Raw genomic sequence first — 18932 nt, forward strand, 5'->3', positions numbered from 1 at the left:
GTAACATGTCTTCTGGTTTGTTTTTTTAAAAAATAGATTATCTTAAAAAAGAAAACCATATTACTAACTTGTGGTGAGGAGGTTTAAATAAAGTTATACTTTATTACATATTTTAAAATTTGGTTAAAGGTGTTGATAATTTTAAAGTAAATATTCACTTATTTTATGAATATGCTATCAATATAAGATTTTTGACTTTGAAATCCTGCCGACTTTCAAGTAAATAATACAGGCTTTTTTTAGGCTTTCTGAAGTATTTGATTCTTTGTGAAAGATGAGCTACTTTTTTGTTTGTTTTTTTTTTAGTTTTAATCCAGTTGGCCTTTAAATAAAAATTTACTTTTGTAGAATATTGGTGATACTCTCTCTATATTTTGAGAATCATAAACCTGAAATATGTTATCCCTTTTCTGCCTTCCTCATCACTTTCTGAATCCCTCAATTTTAACCGAGAAACTTCTAGGAATCACATGGATTTTTTTTCTTATCAGTTTTGTAAAGTGCCTGAGAGTAGAAATTACTAACTGCTTGAAGGTAGTAGCTGTTTGCCAAAGAAAAGCTTTCTTAAAGCCATTTTTTTTTTAATTTTTTATTTTATTATTTTTGTGTGTGTGTACCGTCAAATCAGATCTGACTGGTACAGGAGGAGATTGTCCCTCCTTCCTCGGCAGAGCATCTGGTGGATTTGAACCGCCTCTGGGATTGCAGTGCAGCTTCTTGCCACTAGGCCACCAGAGCTCCCCATTAAAGCCATTTTTAATATATTACGTGTCTCAGAAAATTAGTTTTTGCAAGTTGTAAAGTGCTAACCTGAGAGTCATCAAATGATCAGAATGTGCTAAAAGACTCTTAAGTGATGGCATCATAAAACATTATCAGCCACATACCAGCAAGTTCAAATGTAGGAAGTTCAGTAAAGGGGTAGGTGTTAACAGTGGAGACATTGTCTGTAATCAAAATATGGGAGAAGATACAACTGTTAAAAGTTTGCAAACTGTTAGTTATGAATGAGTTTCCTTATCTTTGTCTTAAAACACATTATTTTCCTTTTGGTATTTTAATAGTATGCATATTAGTAAAAACTGATTTTTGGGGGATAGAATTTTTCAATGAGATGACTTGAGATTATTTTGAAGTTTTAATTTTTTAAAATTTTATTTTTTAAGTTTTCATTTTTAAATTGTGTCATAATTTGTACTTTATTGTTTTGTTGTCTTTATGGTAATAATGGGATGAAAACAGATTCAACAAGTTGGCTGTATTCAAATAATTTGCAAATATTATTGACTCCACAACTCAGTTTGACATAAGATTTGCATTAATCTCTGTTACTTCCGTATCTTTCCAAATCATCATAACTTTTTGCTATTTCCTGCTTTCTAGCAGTTCTGGTGGCATATATAGGCAGTTAATTAATCTGCTAACTCAGAGGCCAATCCTCTCTGGTGATTTGAAATAGGCAGATTTCTCTGTGAAATTTACAGCCTCAGAAGCCCTCTGCAGCATCAGCTTTAAGAGTCAGTTCCAGCTCCATGGCAATGAGAAGAGAGTTTAGTGGAGCACTGTCCAGTAGAACTTCCCACTTTAATGGACTTGTTTAACTCAGCTCTTCCCAATAGGGTAGGTGCTAGCTACTCTTGGCCACTGGAAATTTGGAATGTAGTTAGTGTGAACGAGTAAAGGGATTTTAAATTTATTTCATTTTAATTAAATTTAAATAGCCACATTGGTCACATGACCATTGTATTAGACTTGACTGTTGGGTGAAAAACTGACTGTATTTTACCCTGAGTTCTACTAACTGAGTTTTTTCATTATGTTTACTTCCCATAATATCCTTAGGACTGCCCTGTTTTCCTTTCTTGCCCAGAGCAGAAAGCAGTGAAGAAAATATGACAGATGATGTAAAAGTTCCTTAGCATTTATTAGAAAGAGTTAAGAATTTTAAAACTTTGTTTAGAGAAGCAGACTATATATTTGAAATACATTATGTGAAAAGTTAACATGTGCCTTGGTTCATTGTTCTGTCTAGTTGAAGGTCAGTGTGATGCTTTATTGAAGAGGTTTTACAGAAAAGGGATGAAATATCTTTTCTAAAGGTTCTAAACATAAAAAGACCCAAGTCAGGGTGTTACCAGTGTCCAGGTTAAATGATGATTTCATTATCATGATTTTATTTTCATTCGTCATATTACTCAGTTAATACACCTTCAAATTCTTAAACCAATGATAATCCATTTTTTAAAAAACATTAACTTGGAATTCATTCATTTTCATTTTTGTCACCTAGTTCACGTGTAGACGCATGCAATTAATGTGAATTTCCATTCCATGTTTTTAAACTTGACCACTGCATTATATCACTTTCAGAGTTGTTTGGCTTGTTTTTCCATTAAATTAAATTATCTGGCATGTGTTTTGAAACTAGCTTTGCTGCTTTTTTTTTTTTTCAAATTTTTTTGTGTTTTTTTCTTTTTGGTTACATGCCTGCTGTGGAGTGAAACATCTTGACCATATTGCATGTTTTTAAAATTATTATAAGAATATTTTAAGTAGGATTTTCAGATTTTTATGGATAGGTTTTTTGTATATATACATTAATTAAAATGTAAAGATTGCAAATATCTTTAAATGAATATAGTAAAAATGTTCTGCATGTTGAGTAAATAGCTTTCAAGGTCTGTTGCTATCTAGCATGCTGTAAAGTCACAGCATATGAACTCGTAGTTGATTTTACCTGAGTACTGACATGCTAGATATCTTTGGAGATACTTTACTGAGTGCTAAAATTTGTAAAGTCAGTAGAAATGAAAGTATTTAATGATCTTTTCTAAATAGGGTTTACTGAATTTAGCTATGTGTCTTTGGTGCATGATAGTAATAAAAGAAGGCTACAAATTAAGAAGCTTTTTTAATGTTTAAAGTAACTTACTTTGTGAGAAGTCAAGATAGCATACTCTCAAAAGTAAATTTGTAAATAATGAAATGTAATATGGCACACATGTGTCTGCAACCTGGGCTACAGGGATTTTCATGCCTCATTTTCTTTATTGAGTAAAATCAGGATGTTAATATTTAACAGAAATGTGATACCAAGGTGTATCTGTATTCAAAAATTAAGATTTCTTAAAAAATAATTCTTGGCTTACTGAATTAAGTAATCTTAATAATTCTTTTTTTCAGGTCAGAAGAAGATACTAAATGGTTGGTCCTTCTTAAAATCACTAAATTCTAGGTCTATGAATGAATTTTCCCCCTCTCTATAATTATACCTCATTTCTGTCTACTGAATTTCTCCAGATAAAACAATACTACAGTGGAAAACTGTTTTATTGCGGTAGTTCTTAATTTTGGAGTCTCATGTCCTTTGAATAATCAAAAAAAGCTCTGGATTGTTTAGCCAGGAAAAAAAGGCTTATGCATATATGTGTATAGAAGATGCAGACTTTGCACACAGTTTCAAATATTTAATGAATTTTCCTGGAACCTATCTATGGTCCTAATTCAGGACTGTATATCAATCAATTAAGACTGTATTAATGTAGATCAGAGCCAAAATTGATACGGTTATTTATGGTTTATACAAATAACTATAAATGTGATATAATTTTAAAAGACTTTGACACTGTGTAATATTGTAGTATATGTTTTATCCATGCATCTGTTTGATTTAATGTGGCTTTTATAGGGATTTAATATAGAATATTTTCTTTTTTCTCTTTGATGTAATGACTTGAGCTATTTGTGGTATACCAAGAGAAATTCAGTAAAAAAGCAATAGTGTTTGAAAAATTTTTTTGAAATACAAATTGATTCATATAGAGCTACTTTTGTATGTTTTTAGAATGGACTTAGATATCTTTTTAAAACTTGTTTTCTTCATTCTACTCATTTTCCAACTGATATAACTAAACAAGGACTTAATAATTACACAGGCTGGAAACGCAATTCACTGACTCTTAGAACAACTACTTTTCCTTGTCCTGGTTGTGAGCATGACGTGGATCTTGGAGAACGTGGAATTAATGGTCTGTTTAGAAATTTCACTTTGGAAACCATTGTGGAAAGATATCGACAGGCTGCTAGGGCAGCCACAGCCATCATGTGTGATCTTTGCAAACCACCAGCTCAGGAATCCACAAAAAGTTGCATGGACTGTAGTGCAAGTTATTGCAATGAATGCTTCAAAATTTATCATCCTTGGGGTACTGTAAAAGCTCAGCATGAGTATGTGGGTCCAACTACTAATTTTAGACCCAAGGTAAGTGATTTCTGGAGTATTAAATGTGATGCTATAAAAGAAATGATAATGAGTCGTGTACTTGCTCATAAAACAGATATGGGAACTTTACTCCTCATCGTTGAAAGGCATTATTTAATATGAGGCTAAACATCTTAACAACATAGAAACAGTATTGTATCATAATACAATACTAAAATATAATACTCACAATAATAATTCTGAATAATAGAGGAAAGGCATATCTTTAGATTGAAATAGTTAAAGCTTTTGTGCTTTAATGTTGTTATTCATGATTATCTGAAAGAGTTGACTGTGGAACATGCTTTTCTGACATTTCAGTTACAGAAACTGGACTGTGAAAAATTCTAGATTTATATTTTAAATTTTGTGTTATGATGATTATATAAAATCTCTGAAATGGAACTTGTTTCTTAAATGTTCTGTATAATTTTAAAAATAATTCTCCAAAGTTCTTTATGTAGTTTGATGTTTGCCCCATTTTGTTAATGGTAAGCAGAATAAGTTGAGAATGTAGAAAAAAAAATCTTTCTAGTCTTCTGCATTCATATTAGGGCATTTCATAATGAAATGTGTCATTTCATAATGAACTTTTAAGACTAGTTAACAGTTAGTTGAAATCATAGAGGACAGCTTTTTAGTTGATTTTCATGTCAGTTGAAAGGATTTCTCCTTTCCTAATGAAAAGTTATTGTACATAAAATCTTAAATGTACTTATGATGATAATTTACAGATAATATGAAAAAGTTAAAACTTAACCAATCTGAGCATAGTTCTAAATGTGTTAAACATCAGTACAATTAACATGGAATGATCAAACCTATTTTGGTGTTTTTGATAGTCTATTCTAAGACTTTAAGAGTGAGGGGTAGTGAAGCAATGAGCTCTCTTCACTTGTTTTGGTTCAAGTAAGTTACTTGTTTTTGGTACTTGTTATAGTAAAAAATATTGATCATGATTAAGAATTGCTTAGTCATTATGATTGTTTTGGTTTGCTTAATCACTCCACTTGGCTCTGATAGGAATAAAATATTTATTTGTTACCAGGTTAGTGGAAATGACATCTACATATCTTCAAATTAAAAAAAATAGTAATTATAAGAGAAAATTTTCTTGTGGTATATCTAAAGCTTATTTTTATCAAAGACTTATTTTTAACATTTCCATTTAATTAAATGGTTTTATTTAGTGATAATTTTAAAAATTACTTATACCATCATTCATTTTTTTATATCATAATTCATATATATTGCTTCTTTGGAAGCAGGACTGGCCTCCACTTCCTAAGTTACATGCCCCTGGAAACTCTATGAACTTTAAGAAACAACTACAGTTACAGAAAGGCTTTAGGTCTTTTGACCTGCTTGACTCCACGGCAGTTAACAACAACAACATAGCATGTTTCATTCATATATGTTTTGTTTCATACAATCATTTCTGTACATTGTGCTTTATATAATTAGATATTATTGCTCTATTACTTTTGTCTCCCTTTCTCAGGTACTCATTATGCCTTACCTATTCCTTCACCGCCAGATCCCCCTATTCTCTACTGTCCTAGTGATTTCCTCATCCTTCTTCCACATCCCCTCTCCCCTTTTTCTTTTAAACAGTTGAATATAGCTTGTTCCTATTTGCTAACTGCAATAGCTGTGTTGTTTTTATCTTGATTCTTATCAGGTTGATCCTCTTTTGAACTGGTCTTTGTAGTATTCTTTGTCTACCCTTAGCATTTCTAGTCTTCCCCTTCCCCGCTTCCACCCATTAGTTGCCCCCTTCTATTTTCATAGGAGTGGTTTTATTCAGTATTTGTCCTTTTGTCACTAGGTTATTTCACTCAACATAATGCTCATTAGATTCTTTGTTGTTCTTTACTGCTGCATAGTATTCTGTAGTGTGACTATATCAGCATTTCTTAATCCATTTGTTGTTTCCATTTTCTTTCTGTTAATAAAGCTGTTATGAACATTGGTGTACTACTTAGTAACTTTTATAATGCAGAACTGTGTTTTAGAATTTCACAGATTACTTGAAACCCTTTGAATACATGTAATTTATGAAGACCCTTAAGCACATTTTTTTCTTTACGTAGATTTTAATGTGCCCAGAACATGAATCGGAGAGAATAAATATGTACTGTGAGTTATGTCGGAGACCTGTTTGTCATCTCTGTAAGCTGGGTGGTACTCATTCCAATCACCGTGTCACCACGATGAGCACTGCTTACAAAACCTTAAAGGTAAGACAGATTTTTTGGTATTTGTGATTTTCTGCATTTAAGTTTTTCCTTATAAAAGTGTGAAATTTTGCTTAATGATATTGTTATATGTTGTTGTCTAGGCTGTTCAAACTCCTAGTGACTTTGTAGGCAGCAGATCCAAATACTACCTTCTCTTGCAGTCATCACTGTTGTAGTTTTATTTGGGTCAATTGTCTCAGTCACTGTGGGGTTCTTTCTTATTGAGGTTCTTCCTCTTTTGTGGTTGGTTGATCTACTGCTTTACCAAGCCTGTTGTCTTTTCCAACGACAGCTTTCTCTCTTGATTAGTATTGATAGATGCTGTCAAGTTGACTCCACCTTACACAGATAGAAGCCTGCCCGATCCAGTTCTATCTTTACAGCCTCTGATGGGTTTAAGCCCATTGCTGTAGTCACTGTTTTAGTCCATCTTGTTGAAAATGTTCTTCTCCTTCACCAACCTTCTACCTTTACAAGTTTGATATTCTTTTCTAGGGGCTGGCCTTTCTGATAACATACCCAAAGTATGGAAGATAACAACACTCTGGTTGCACTTGTTCCAAGACAGATTTGTCAGCTGTCTGTTGTATTTTCAATTTCCTTTGCCAACATCACAATTCAGAGGCAAACTTTATGTTCACATATAGCAATTAAAAATACCATTTTGGTTTTTAAAATGATATTCCTGCTTGTTAGCACTTTAATATACCTTAACATATTTCCTTGCTAAAACTGAGGAGGACTTGAAACATTTGTTGCAGAAGGTCCAAGACTGCAGCCTTCAATATGGATTACATCTCACCATCAAGGAAACAAAGATCCTCACAACTGTGTCAATAAGCAGTGTCATGATAAGAGAAATGATTGAGGTTGTTAGTGATTTCATCTTACTGTAGCCACAGTCACCACTCTTGGCACATCAATCAGGAAATCAAAAGATGAGTTACACAAAGAAAATCTGCTGTCGAAGATCTCTCCAGAGCTCAAAAGAGAAACAGTGTCAGTCTAGAGACTAAGTGGGCCTAATCCAGGCCATCGTCTTCTCAGTTGCTTGCTGTGCATCTGAGAGCTGAACAAGGAATAAAGATGATGGAAGAACAATGCTTTTGAGTTGTGCTGCTGGAGAAGAGTATTAACTATACCATGATTTGGCAAGATAACAAATAGGTCTTTTCTGGAGAGGGTGAAACCAGTTTGTCTCACATATTTTGGACATGTTGTTGGGAGGGACCAGTCCTTGGAGAAGCACATCTACAGAGGGTCAGCATAGAAGAGGAAGAACTTGGATGAGATGGATCGACACAATTGTGTGTATCAGAGACTGAGATTGGCTCAGGGTAGGGCGGGGTTCAGAGCATTGTTCATACTGTCGCTGTGGGTCATAGTTTGACACGTTGTTGGCACGTAACAACAACAGTCAAAAGGTAGTTTGAATTTACCAGTTGCTCCATAAAAGATGGGCAGTCTAAAGACTGGTCACCAGATGGAGTGTTGCTATGATCCAGAATGGGCTTGATAGCAGTGGTTTTCTGATGGGTATTAACACTGTATATTTTTTCCTTTTTATGTCTTACTAACTAGGGTTTATATATCTTCTGTTGTTGTTAGTGTGCTTTTGAGTCAACTATGACTCATAGCAACCCTGTGAACTGAACTTTGTCCTATCCTAGGCCATCCTCAGGATTTCGTATCTTCCAGGCAATGACATTTTATTTTGTGACAGTTGTAATCACCTTCATGTAGCATCATCATTCTTACTTCCTCCTTGGATTGCTATTCCATTTGCTTATTAACTGTCCCTTCCTTTTGAACTTTGTTTTGGAGCAAGTGCTGTGACTCATAGCAATCCTATGAACAACATAGCTGAACTTTGCACTAGTAATTTCTATGCGTCTTTGCTTTTCTTCTATGTTTCAGACAAGGAGAGACCAATAGTTGAGCTTGAGATGGCTGATCAAGAGCTTCTAAGACTCTGGTCTTAACTCAGTAAAGTAGGATGTAGAACATTGCCTCTGTGGACTCTTATACCAGCTGGCCTTTATGTTTCTCAATGATACTTATTCTTTTGTTATTGACTTTTTCACTTAATGTAATGCCTTTGAGATTCGTCCATGTTGTGATGTGTTTCACAAATTTCATCTTTATTCTTTAATGTAGCATTATGTTACACTTTTATATGTGTTGTTTATCCAGTCGTGTATTGGGGGCTTAAGCAGATTCCATTTTTTTTCCTACTGTGAAGATGTTGCCTGCAGTTAACAGTGAGTGTGCCTGCATCTTAGGATATCCACTGGCCTGCAAGTTTCCATTGCATCTTTCCTGTTGCTTCACTTCTTCATCTGCCCACTAACCTCTGCTATCTTTTTTTTTTTAACCCTCTGCTAACTTAGTGATTTTCACCCTTCCCCTTAATGTTGGTGAGAATGTGGAGAGATTGGAAATCTCATTCACTGCTTGGGATTGTAAAATGGTATAGCCACTGTGGATGGTAGTCTGTTGTTTCCTTAAAAAGATGAATGTAGAAATTCCATAAGACCCAGCTATTCTACTACTCGGAATATACCCCAAAGAAATCAGAGCTGAGACTCAGACCAATATATGTATACCCAAATGTGTATCAGCCAATGAATAGATAGAGAAACTGGTTAATTTACACAGTGGAGTACTATGCAGCACTGAAGAATAGTGAAGTATTTGTAAACTACTACACAATGTGGGAGAGTTTAGAGGACATTACCATTTCCTTGGGAAATTTTCTGGTTCTTATGTTTTAATCATTTGCTGGCTTCATCTAGTACCACTTCATTAGGTGATGTCATATCATCTTGTGTTCTCAAAAACTTAAGATATTTATTTATTAATTGTCTATTTGTTTGCTGTGTCCTGATTTTAAAAATATTTTGTTTGATATAGGTGGCAGATGGGACGGATGTCCTATTCTGGGCATCAGTCTCACAGTACTGGAGTGTTTACTACCTGTCTCTGTGTGAGTGGGGTAATGGCTGGGTGGGTGAGCTCTGGCCTCGGTCTGCTGGTCATGCAAGGTGACTGAGAGCAGGTTAGACAGGTGCTGGTTGATGTCTGTTTTTGGTCCAGTGGCATAGGAGCAGGTAGTGAGGTATAGGTACTTGCTGAGTGTGCTGTTGGTAGTTGATTTTACTATATTCATCATAGAATGTAGAAGAGGATGAGAACTGTATAATGGGAGAAAATTCCTAAAGCCATCTTTTAACTTCTTTTTCTATTCTCATTGTGTTTCAACAGGAAAAACTTTCAAAAGATATTGATTATCTTATTGGTAAGGAGGGCCAGGTGAAGAATCAGATTTCTGAACTAAATTTATTAATGAAAGAAACAGAGGTAAGTGAAAAATTGATTTTTTATATTTTTTATTTATTTAACAAAGCCTTCATTTATTAATTCATAAAAGTTTATAAGTACTCTGTGTGCTTCCAAGTACACACCTGTATTGGTTTCACTCTTGTTTTTGTAAGATTAGGTTGTTATTGATTGTCGTCTAGTCGAGCATGACTCATAGCGACCCTATGAACAAAAGACCTGACGTCTTTCTGTAACTGTCATCATTTCTCAAAGTTCATAGAGTTTCCAGAGGCATAGCATTTAGGAAGTGGATGTCACTCCTGCTTCCAAATATATTAACAGATGTAAAAAGAAATTATTATGCTATATGATGAGTGCTGGGATAGTGATTAAATTATATTGGGGTACAAAGAAAAGAATAATTTTTTATGTGACGGTTAGTCAGTCTTCAAAATCAGCAATAAAAAGAAAATTATCAATTAAAAAAATTTTCTGTATTTAAAAATGAAAACTCCGGTGGCCTAGTCTTTAAGGAGTTGTGTTTTTGACCCAGAAGAGTTGCGTTTCTAACAATTCGCATCCACCAGCAGCCCTTTGGGAGAAAAATGGGCACTTTCCTCCCATGCAATTTAATAGTCTCCTGAAAACCAACAGAGAATCAGTTATCATTTGGTTTGGATTGGATAGCAATGTGTGAATGAATTAAATTTAACAATAAAAATTACATTTGAAAAATATGCAGTTAGGTGTAAGTTTATTAAAAATTTAGATATTCCCCGCCCCCGCACCTCGCAGTTTTTCTCAGTGTTACCCCCACCCCAATGCCAGCCTCATTCTACAACAATGAGGGAGTTTTTCTTTTGCTTTTCAAGGAGAGGAGCAAACGGGGTGGGGGTGGGGGTTTGTGCGGGGAGAAGGGTGCAACAATGAATGAATGGAATCCCAAAATCTCTGTAGATGTTCATTGAAATGAAAAATAAACAACCTAAATTTAAAAAAAAGAAAAAAAAAAGGTAAAAAAAAAAATTTAGATATTCCAAGTTTAACAGAATAGTATGAGGAGAAGGAAAATCACTAAGATAACTTGAGTTTGGTGAGGGGATGAGGAATGCTGAAGGAGTGGGAAAAATCCAATTGAGACTTGAAAAGATGGGGTAATGGTAGGCATAAATCAATGGTAACATCCACTTCCTAAATAACATGCTTCAGGAAACTCTGTGAACTTTGATAAATGTCGATAGCTGTAGAGGGGCTTCAGGCCTTTTGTTCATAGGGTCGCTATGGGTCATGCTTGACTTGAAGGCAATCAACAACAACAACAATAAATTAATGGTGATTGAATTTATAAAATGAAATGTATATAAATAATTGTTCGAAACACAGTATGAATTAAGGAATGTGTGAAGCATAGTGTATATGAATGAAACACAATGTATATGAACTTACATGCCAACCAATATGATGAAAAAATTAGATATTCAACATCAAGTGAGAGTCTCACCACTGGGCCAAATGGTATCATCATGATAGATGGTCGAGAGTTTGAGATTATTAACAGCTTCATTTGCTTGACTCCACAATTAACACTCTTGAAACCAGCAGCCAAGAAATCAAAAGATGAATTGCATTGGGAAAATCTGCTGTCAGGGACCTCTCTAGAGTACTAAAGAGCAATGATGTCAGTCTAGAGACTTAAGGTGTGTGCCTTATCCTGGCCATGGACTTTGTAATTACTTGCTGTGCATCAGAGAGCTGGACAATGTTAAGATGATAGAAGAAGAATTGATGCCTGTGAGTTGTGGTATTGGAGAAGAGTATTTTATATACCGCGGACTGCTAGGAGGACAAGTTCATCCTAGAGGGTGAAACCAGGTTGCTCCTTGGAGTCAAGGATTCTGAAGCTTCATCTGACATACTTTGGGCATGGTACAAGGAGGGACCAGTCCTTGGAGAAGGACATCATGCTTGGGAGCGTGAAGCAATTGTGCAAGAGAGGTAGACTCTTGATGAGATCAATTGACTCAGTAACTGGGATATTGCGGTAGGTGTGTCAGAGACAATGAAGTTGGTTCAGGATAGAGCAGGGTTCAGAGCTGTTGTACATAGGGTAACAGTGAGTCACAAGTAATTTGATGACACATAACAATATATATGTAGAGGAAAAGATCTATGTTAGAAATTTCATAGTGGCATTATTTCTTATATCCACAAGGTGGAAACTACCCAAGTACTCTACCGCAGTAAAATACAGGTGACAGAATCAACAGTGTATATAAGTAGGTTTACCACCATAGATAAATCTTAACATAATTTGAAAAAATGATATAAACCACAAGGAATATATACTGTGCAATTCCGTTTATAAACCTAAGAGAATCAGAATTTTTTTACTATATGTAATGGTGTTTCTGGTTTAGTGGTGTTTTTTGTGTTTGGGTTTTTGTGTGGGGGGGGGGTGGTGGTGGTGGTGGTGGTGTTAGGTGCCATCAAGTCAAGTACTACTCATAGCGACCCTTTGAAGAAAAGATCTGAAACCAATCCTATCCTGCGCCATCCTCACACTTCCTGACACCCAAGAGCCTATTGTGGCAATCACCACATCACTCCAGCTGGTCGAGGGTCTTCCTCTCCGTTGCCAACCCTCCGCCCTTCCCAGCATCATGTCCTTCAAGGAATTGCCCCCTTTCTAGCAACTGTCCAAAGAATGTAAGGCAAAGCCCCATCATCCTTGCTTCCAAAGAGCTGCACCCTCTCCAAGACGTATGTGTTTGTTCTTTGGCCACCGTGGGATGTTCAGTGCTCTTCTCCAATACCAGAGCTCAAAGGCATCCATTCTTCTTCTCTCATCCTCATTCACTATCCATTCAGTGTTTTGGTGTGTTATTGAAATACTGTGAAGACATCATCACTCTCCCATCTACTACTTTTTATAGAAAATTTTAATTTGACTCTGAAGTTTAAGAAACAGGGAATTCTGAAAAAGAAAAAAAATCCTTTTTTGTAGAGGTTGGCATTGGCAATACGCCCTTTGGAAATGGAAACTTTCAGGAATGTTCTTGAAGGGTTTCTTTTCTGTTGATTGTTGCTCAAGAGTTTGTTGTGATAATTGCCTTTGAATAGTCTGTTATTCTTTTTTAAATCATACTGGTCTATGATTTTAAGACATTTGATAGACACTACAGTTAAGATCATTTTATGATAATAATAGCTACAGGTACTGTGGTGATATTTATTGGTATGTGTGTGACATTGTCTTAGACGTTTTATGCTGCCAATCTTAACCTTCGTAAAACCCTAAAGTGAGCAAATTTTCTTCATCTCTTCATCTCTCAAAAGAGAACTGAGGCATATAGAATGAAGTAATTTGAATTAGGTTGCCCAACTGAGTCAGGATTTAAACATAAATTAAGTTATATGAATTTGAAGTGTTTTCATGTTCCAGTAAAAGATGCTGTTTCTTTCTTCCGTGGGTTAGATTTTTTAAAAATTTAAATAGAGAAGAAAAATAACAAAAAAATTATTCCCAATAGAAGTGAATTCAAGACCCTCAAATTATGTTTTCCTGTCTGGTTAAATTAGTTCATTTCTCCTTCAGATTCCTTTGTACACATTTTTAAGATTACTGTTTCTTATTTCGCTCACTCACTGCAGTCAGTTCTGACTCATTGTGACCTTCTGTCAGGTTTCTGAGGCTATAAATCTTAATAGAATGAGAGTGCACATTTCTCTCCATGGAGAACACTGGTCCATTTGAACCAATGGAAACATCCTGTCTTTTGGTTAATAAGGAAGGCAACCTTCTACTGATTTAGCCACCAGAGAACTTAATTTCTTTTTTAATTGAAAAATTCTTTATTACTGGACTTAGGAGGTGAAAAGCTTAAGCAAAATGCAATATTACAAATTATAAAGTAAGTCTAAACTATTACCAAAATCCCTTGCTAAGAATATTTGATGCTAAGTTATGGTTCTGAATATTCTAAAATCAGATTTAAAAAATTTTAAAGTGGTATTTGAGTTTCTTTTGCTAAATTTTTGTTTTTGGCACTAAATAGACTCTAGAATTTTGTGAAAACACATTGATTTGGTAGACGAGGTAATTTTTTTGTATGTGTTTTGATAGTGTAATGGAGAGAGAGCTAAAGAAGATGCAATTACACATTTTGAAAAGCTCTTTGAAGTTCTTGAAGAGAGGAAATCATCTGTTTTGAAAGCAATTGATACATCTAAGAAACTCAGATTAGATAAATTTCAGACTCAAATGGAAGAATATCAAGGACTTCTAGAGAACAATGGGCTTGTGGGATATGCTCAAGAAGTACTTAAGGAGACGGATCAGTCTTGCTTTGTTCAGACAGCAAAACAACTCCACCTCAGGTATTTTCTTTTGTTTTTAACTTTATAATTTCTTTGGCGATGTTAATCAGATGGTTCTTTCTACTTCAACTTTAGCTGTAAATTATTTATAATGTTGTATTATGTGTTCTGTGTCTTCACTCTTCACTATTAATTTGAATGTCAAGTGAATGTTATTGTTAATCACATTGAAGATGATTTTGTTTGCCTTTAAACAGTAATTTTTATATAAAATATTTTATCTATCTATAGAATACAGAAAGCTACAGAATCTTTGAAGAGCTTTAGACCTGCAGCTCAGACTTCTTTTGAAGACTATGTTGTTGATACATCCAAACAAACAGAACTTCTTGGAGAATTATCTTTTTTCTCTAATGGTAAGTCTCCTACATTAAATTTATATTTGTAGAAAAAAAATTTACATTTTCTTTAGTTTGAAATATCATCACAGAACATATCTCTTGTCCAGGACCATCATCTCATCTTGAAATCATATTCTGTTTGATTTTTGCCCCAAAAGTATATATATTGTTTCTATTTCTATCTTTTTTAAAAGTTTTTTTTCCATTGCATGTAGTAATGTTTACATTGTGTTTCATTTACATTGTGTTTCATAAATTCATATACATTGTATTTTATATAATCAATTACTATTGATGTATACCTATTACTACCCTGTCATTCTCCTCTTCATAGAGTTCAACTTCTTGAATAATTTGTTCAGCATATGAATTAAATAGGTATAGAGAGATAATACATTCCTGACACACTCCCTTCTTAATTTTTAAACCATGCAGTATTCCCTACTCCATTTGCACACGAGCCTTCTTTTTCCAGGTATAGATTTTGCATGAGTACAATTAAGTGCTCTGAAACTCCCATTCTTCTCAATGTCAACCACAACTTGTTATGATCCACAGAGTCAAATGCATTTGTGCATAGTCAATGAAGCATAAATAGACATTTTTCTGGTATCCATTTTTCTGGTATCCATCTGGTATCATCAGCAATGATATTCCTGGTGTCACAGCTTTTTCTAAATCCTGCTTGAACTTCTGGTAGTTCTTTATCTATGTACTGTTCCAGCTGTTACATAGTTGTTGTTATGTGTTGTTGAGTCTCCTGGGACTCATAGCAACCCTATGTACAACATCCTTAAACCCTGCTATCCTGTGCCAGTCTCACTGTCTCTGACATACCTACCCCCATTACTCCAGTCACTGAATCAATCCACCTCATAGAGGGTCTTCCTCTCCTGCACCATTTCTCTACCCTACCAAGCATGACGTCCCTCTCCAAGGACTGGTCCCTTCTTGTCCAGAGTATGTCAGACAAAGCTTCAGAATCCTTGCCTTCAAGGAGCAGCCTGGTTTAATCGTCTCCAGGAAGAACCTGTTTGTTCTCTTAATAGTCCATGGTATATTCAACACTCTTCTCCAACACCACAACTCAAAGGCATCAGTTCTCCTTCTATCCTCCCTAGTCATTGTCCAACTCTCTGACACACATCAAGTGATTGCAAAGACCATGGTCTGTATCAGACACACCTTAGTCTCCAGAGTGACACCATTGCTCTTCAGTAATCTGGAGAGGTCCCTAACATCAGACTATGGTGCAACTTCTTGCCACTAGCCCACCAGAGCTTCAAAAGTTACATAGTATTTTACAAAATCCTTAGTTCCTTAGTGCTGTGTAGAATTCCATTGTGTGAATGTGCCACAGTTTCACTTTCCATTCATATGTGGATTTCATTTGATTGTTTCCATGTTCTTGCTATTGTGAGTAATGCTGCTGTGATTGTAGGTGTACATATCTTTGTTCCTCTCCCAGTTCTGATTTCTTTGAGGCATATTCTTTAGTAGTGCAGTAGCTGGGTCTTAGAGGATTTCTATGATCAGCTTTTTGAAGAAACACCAAACTGCCTTTCAGAATCATTGTACCATTTTACAGTCTCATCAGTAGTGTGTGTGAGTTCAATCTTTCCATATCTTCCCCGTTTATTGCTTGCTATTCTATTACATTTTGCTACTACTACTGGGATGAGATGGTATCATGTTGTCTTAATTTACATCTCTCTGACTGCTAGTTCAGTGATTCTGTTGGACATCCTAATGTCTTCCTTTGTGTAAAGTCTTTCCATGTCTATTGCCCATTTAATGATTGGGTTATCAATTTTTTAACCATTTTGTGATTGGGTTGTTAATCTTTTAGGACCCTGTAGTATTCTGTATACTTTTGTTCTGAGACTCTTGTCTGAGATGTCACTGTAAAACATTTTTTCCAGTCTGTGGGTTTTTCTTTTCACCCTATTTGGAAAAGTTTTTGATGCCCACAGGGACTTAATCTTTAGCAGGTCTCAGTAATTGGTTTTGTCCTCTCTTGGTGGTGCATTTCTGGTTGTATTGTTATTTTTCCTGCAACCCTTGGTGACCCTATGTGCAGTAGCTCTGAACTCTATCTTTAGCCAGCTTCATTGCCTCTGACACACCTATGCTCATTACCTCAGTCACTGAGTCAATCCATCGCATCCAGGGTCGTCTTCTTTTCTGCTGCCCCTCCACCCTTCCAAGCATGATATCCCTCCTAGCAACATGCCCAAAGTATTATAATGAAATGTCCAAAGAGCTGCATGTGCTTTTATACCATGGACTGGGACTTCTAAATCTGGTTCCATTTTGTCTCTTTATGGTTTGGGGCTTTACCCTTAAGTCTGTAATCCACCTTGAGTTGATTTTCGCATATGATTTACGATGTGGATCCTGCTTCAGTTTTCTGCAGATAGATGTCCTCTTTTGCTGGTCCAGAGGCACCAATTTTTGAAGATGATTTCTATCTTTTAAAACATTGCACAAGCTCTGGTGGCCTAGTGGCAAGAAGCTGTGCTGCAGTCTCGAAGGCGTGTGGTTTGAATCCACCCGATGCTCTGCTGGAGGATGAGGGGCAACCTCCTCCTGTGCCAGTCAGATCCGACTTGATGGTACACAACAAGAAAAAGAACAACATTGTGCAAGTGGTATCTTTTTAGATACATCCTCATCAAAATTGTCTTTTTTTTTTTTTCACAAATTAAGTTTAAGATAAATATTTGCTTGTTCTAGTTTAAAAATACATTTCATTATATAAACAAACTTAGTCAATGAAAAACAGACATTCCAGCCTGTATTTCTGCTAGTTCTCTGTCAATATACTGTTCAAGTCTTTTCTGGATAATCTTCAGCAGGATTTTGCTAGTGTGTGATATTTGTGATATTGTTTGATAATTTTCATACTCTGTCAGGTCACCTTCTTTTGGAATGGGAACAGAGTTTGATCTCTTCCAGTCAGTTGGCCAAGTAGTTGTCCTCCAGTGTTTTGGCACAACTTGGTGAGCACATGCAGGGCAGCCTCAGTTTACTGAAATATGTCAGTTGATATCCCATCAATTCCTGGGGCTTGAGAAGCCTGCACTTCCTCCTTCATCTCCATCGCCTCTAGTTGCTTCTTGAAATTCTTCTGTGTCAGTCAGTTCTTTTTGGTATGACTCTGTATACTCTTTCCATCTGCTTTTAATGCTTTTTGAATCATTCAGTATTTTGCCCATAGCATCCTTAAGTATTGCAACTCATGGCTTGAATTTGTTCTTTAGTTCTTTCAGTTTAAGAAATGCTTTCAGCTTAAGAAATGAGTGAGTTTGGACCCTTTGAGTTTCTGACTCCAGCTTCTTGCACATTTCATTATTATATTTTGCTTTGTCTTCCCTTGCAGCCTTTTGACATCTTCTATTCATCTTTTTATATTCTTGGTTTCTTCCCTTTGCTTTGCCTTCTCGGCACTCTAGTGCAACATTTAGCATCTCTTCTGACATCCATTTTGGACTTTTCTTCTTTTTCCTTCTTAGTAATGACTTTTTGCGATCCTCGTGAACAATATTCTTGATATCTTCGCACAGCTGACCTGTGTTCATTAGTGTTTAAGTCCTCAAACTTGTTCCTGAGTTGGTTTTTTAATTCTTGGGAGATTGACTCAAGATCAAATTTTGATTCCTGTGAATATGATTTAACCCTCTTTAGTTTTAATTTGAACTTGCATTCGAGCAGTTGATGGTCTCTTCCACAATCAGCACCTGGCCTAGTTTTTACTTCTGATAAGGAACTTCTCCTACTGTCCTTTTCCACAGATGTAATCAGTCTGATTCTTGTACATCCCATTAAGTGAAATCCATGTATATAGCCTGCATTTATGTTTCTTATTAAAGGTATCTGCTATGACTAAATAATTGATTGTACAGAATTTTATCATTCTGTCCCCAACCTCATTTCTGTCACTAAGCTTATATTTCCCAACTGCTGATCCTTCTTCCTGATTCCCAACTTTTTCATTCCAGTCACCCATAATAATTAAAGGATCTTGGTTGCGTGTTTGATAGATTTCTGACTACTCTATGAAACCTATACTTAGACCAAGAAGCAGTCCTAAAAGAAGAGCAAGGAAACACTGCATGGTTCAAAGTCAGGAAAGGAGTGTGTCAGGGATGCATCCTGTCCTTGTACCTTTTCAGTCTGTATGCAGAAGAGATCATTTGGGAAGTAGGGCTTTATGAGGAGAAGTGTGGCATCAAGATTGGAGAAGGACTTGTTAACAACCTACAATATGCAGATGACACAACCTTGCTTCTGAAACTAAAGAAGACCTGAAGCACTTGCTGCAAAAGGTCAAAGACTGTAGTCTTCAATATGGAATGAAGGTCAACATCAAGAAAACAAAGATTCTCACCA

At 35.6% G+C, this 18932-nt stretch overlaps 1 protein-coding gene across 1 annotated transcript in view; it reads left to right on the forward strand.

Moving 5' to 3' along the window:
* Nucleotides 1-18932, forward strand: part of TRIM36 (tripartite motif containing 36) — a 76470-nt gene that overhangs the window by 41792 nt on the left and 15746 nt on the right. The window contains exons 3-7 of the mRNA XM_006886677.1: nucleotides 3936-4261; nucleotides 6355-6501; nucleotides 9766-9861; nucleotides 13946-14199; nucleotides 14431-14555. Coding sequence (XP_006886739.1) covers nucleotides 3936-4261; nucleotides 6355-6501; nucleotides 9766-9861; nucleotides 13946-14199; nucleotides 14431-14555 — 948 coding nt within the window. The remainder of the gene's footprint in view (nucleotides 1-3935; nucleotides 4262-6354; nucleotides 6502-9765; nucleotides 9862-13945; nucleotides 14200-14430; nucleotides 14556-18932) is intronic.

The sequence above is a fragment of the Elephantulus edwardii genome, unplaced genomic scaffold, assembly GCF_000299155.1.
Source record: "Elephantulus edwardii isolate Elephantulus edwardi_28Jun2011 unplaced genomic scaffold, EleEdw1.0 scaffold00050, whole genome shotgun sequence".
Classification (NCBI taxonomy): domain Eukaryota; kingdom Metazoa; phylum Chordata; class Mammalia; order Macroscelidea; family Macroscelididae; genus Elephantulus; species Elephantulus edwardii.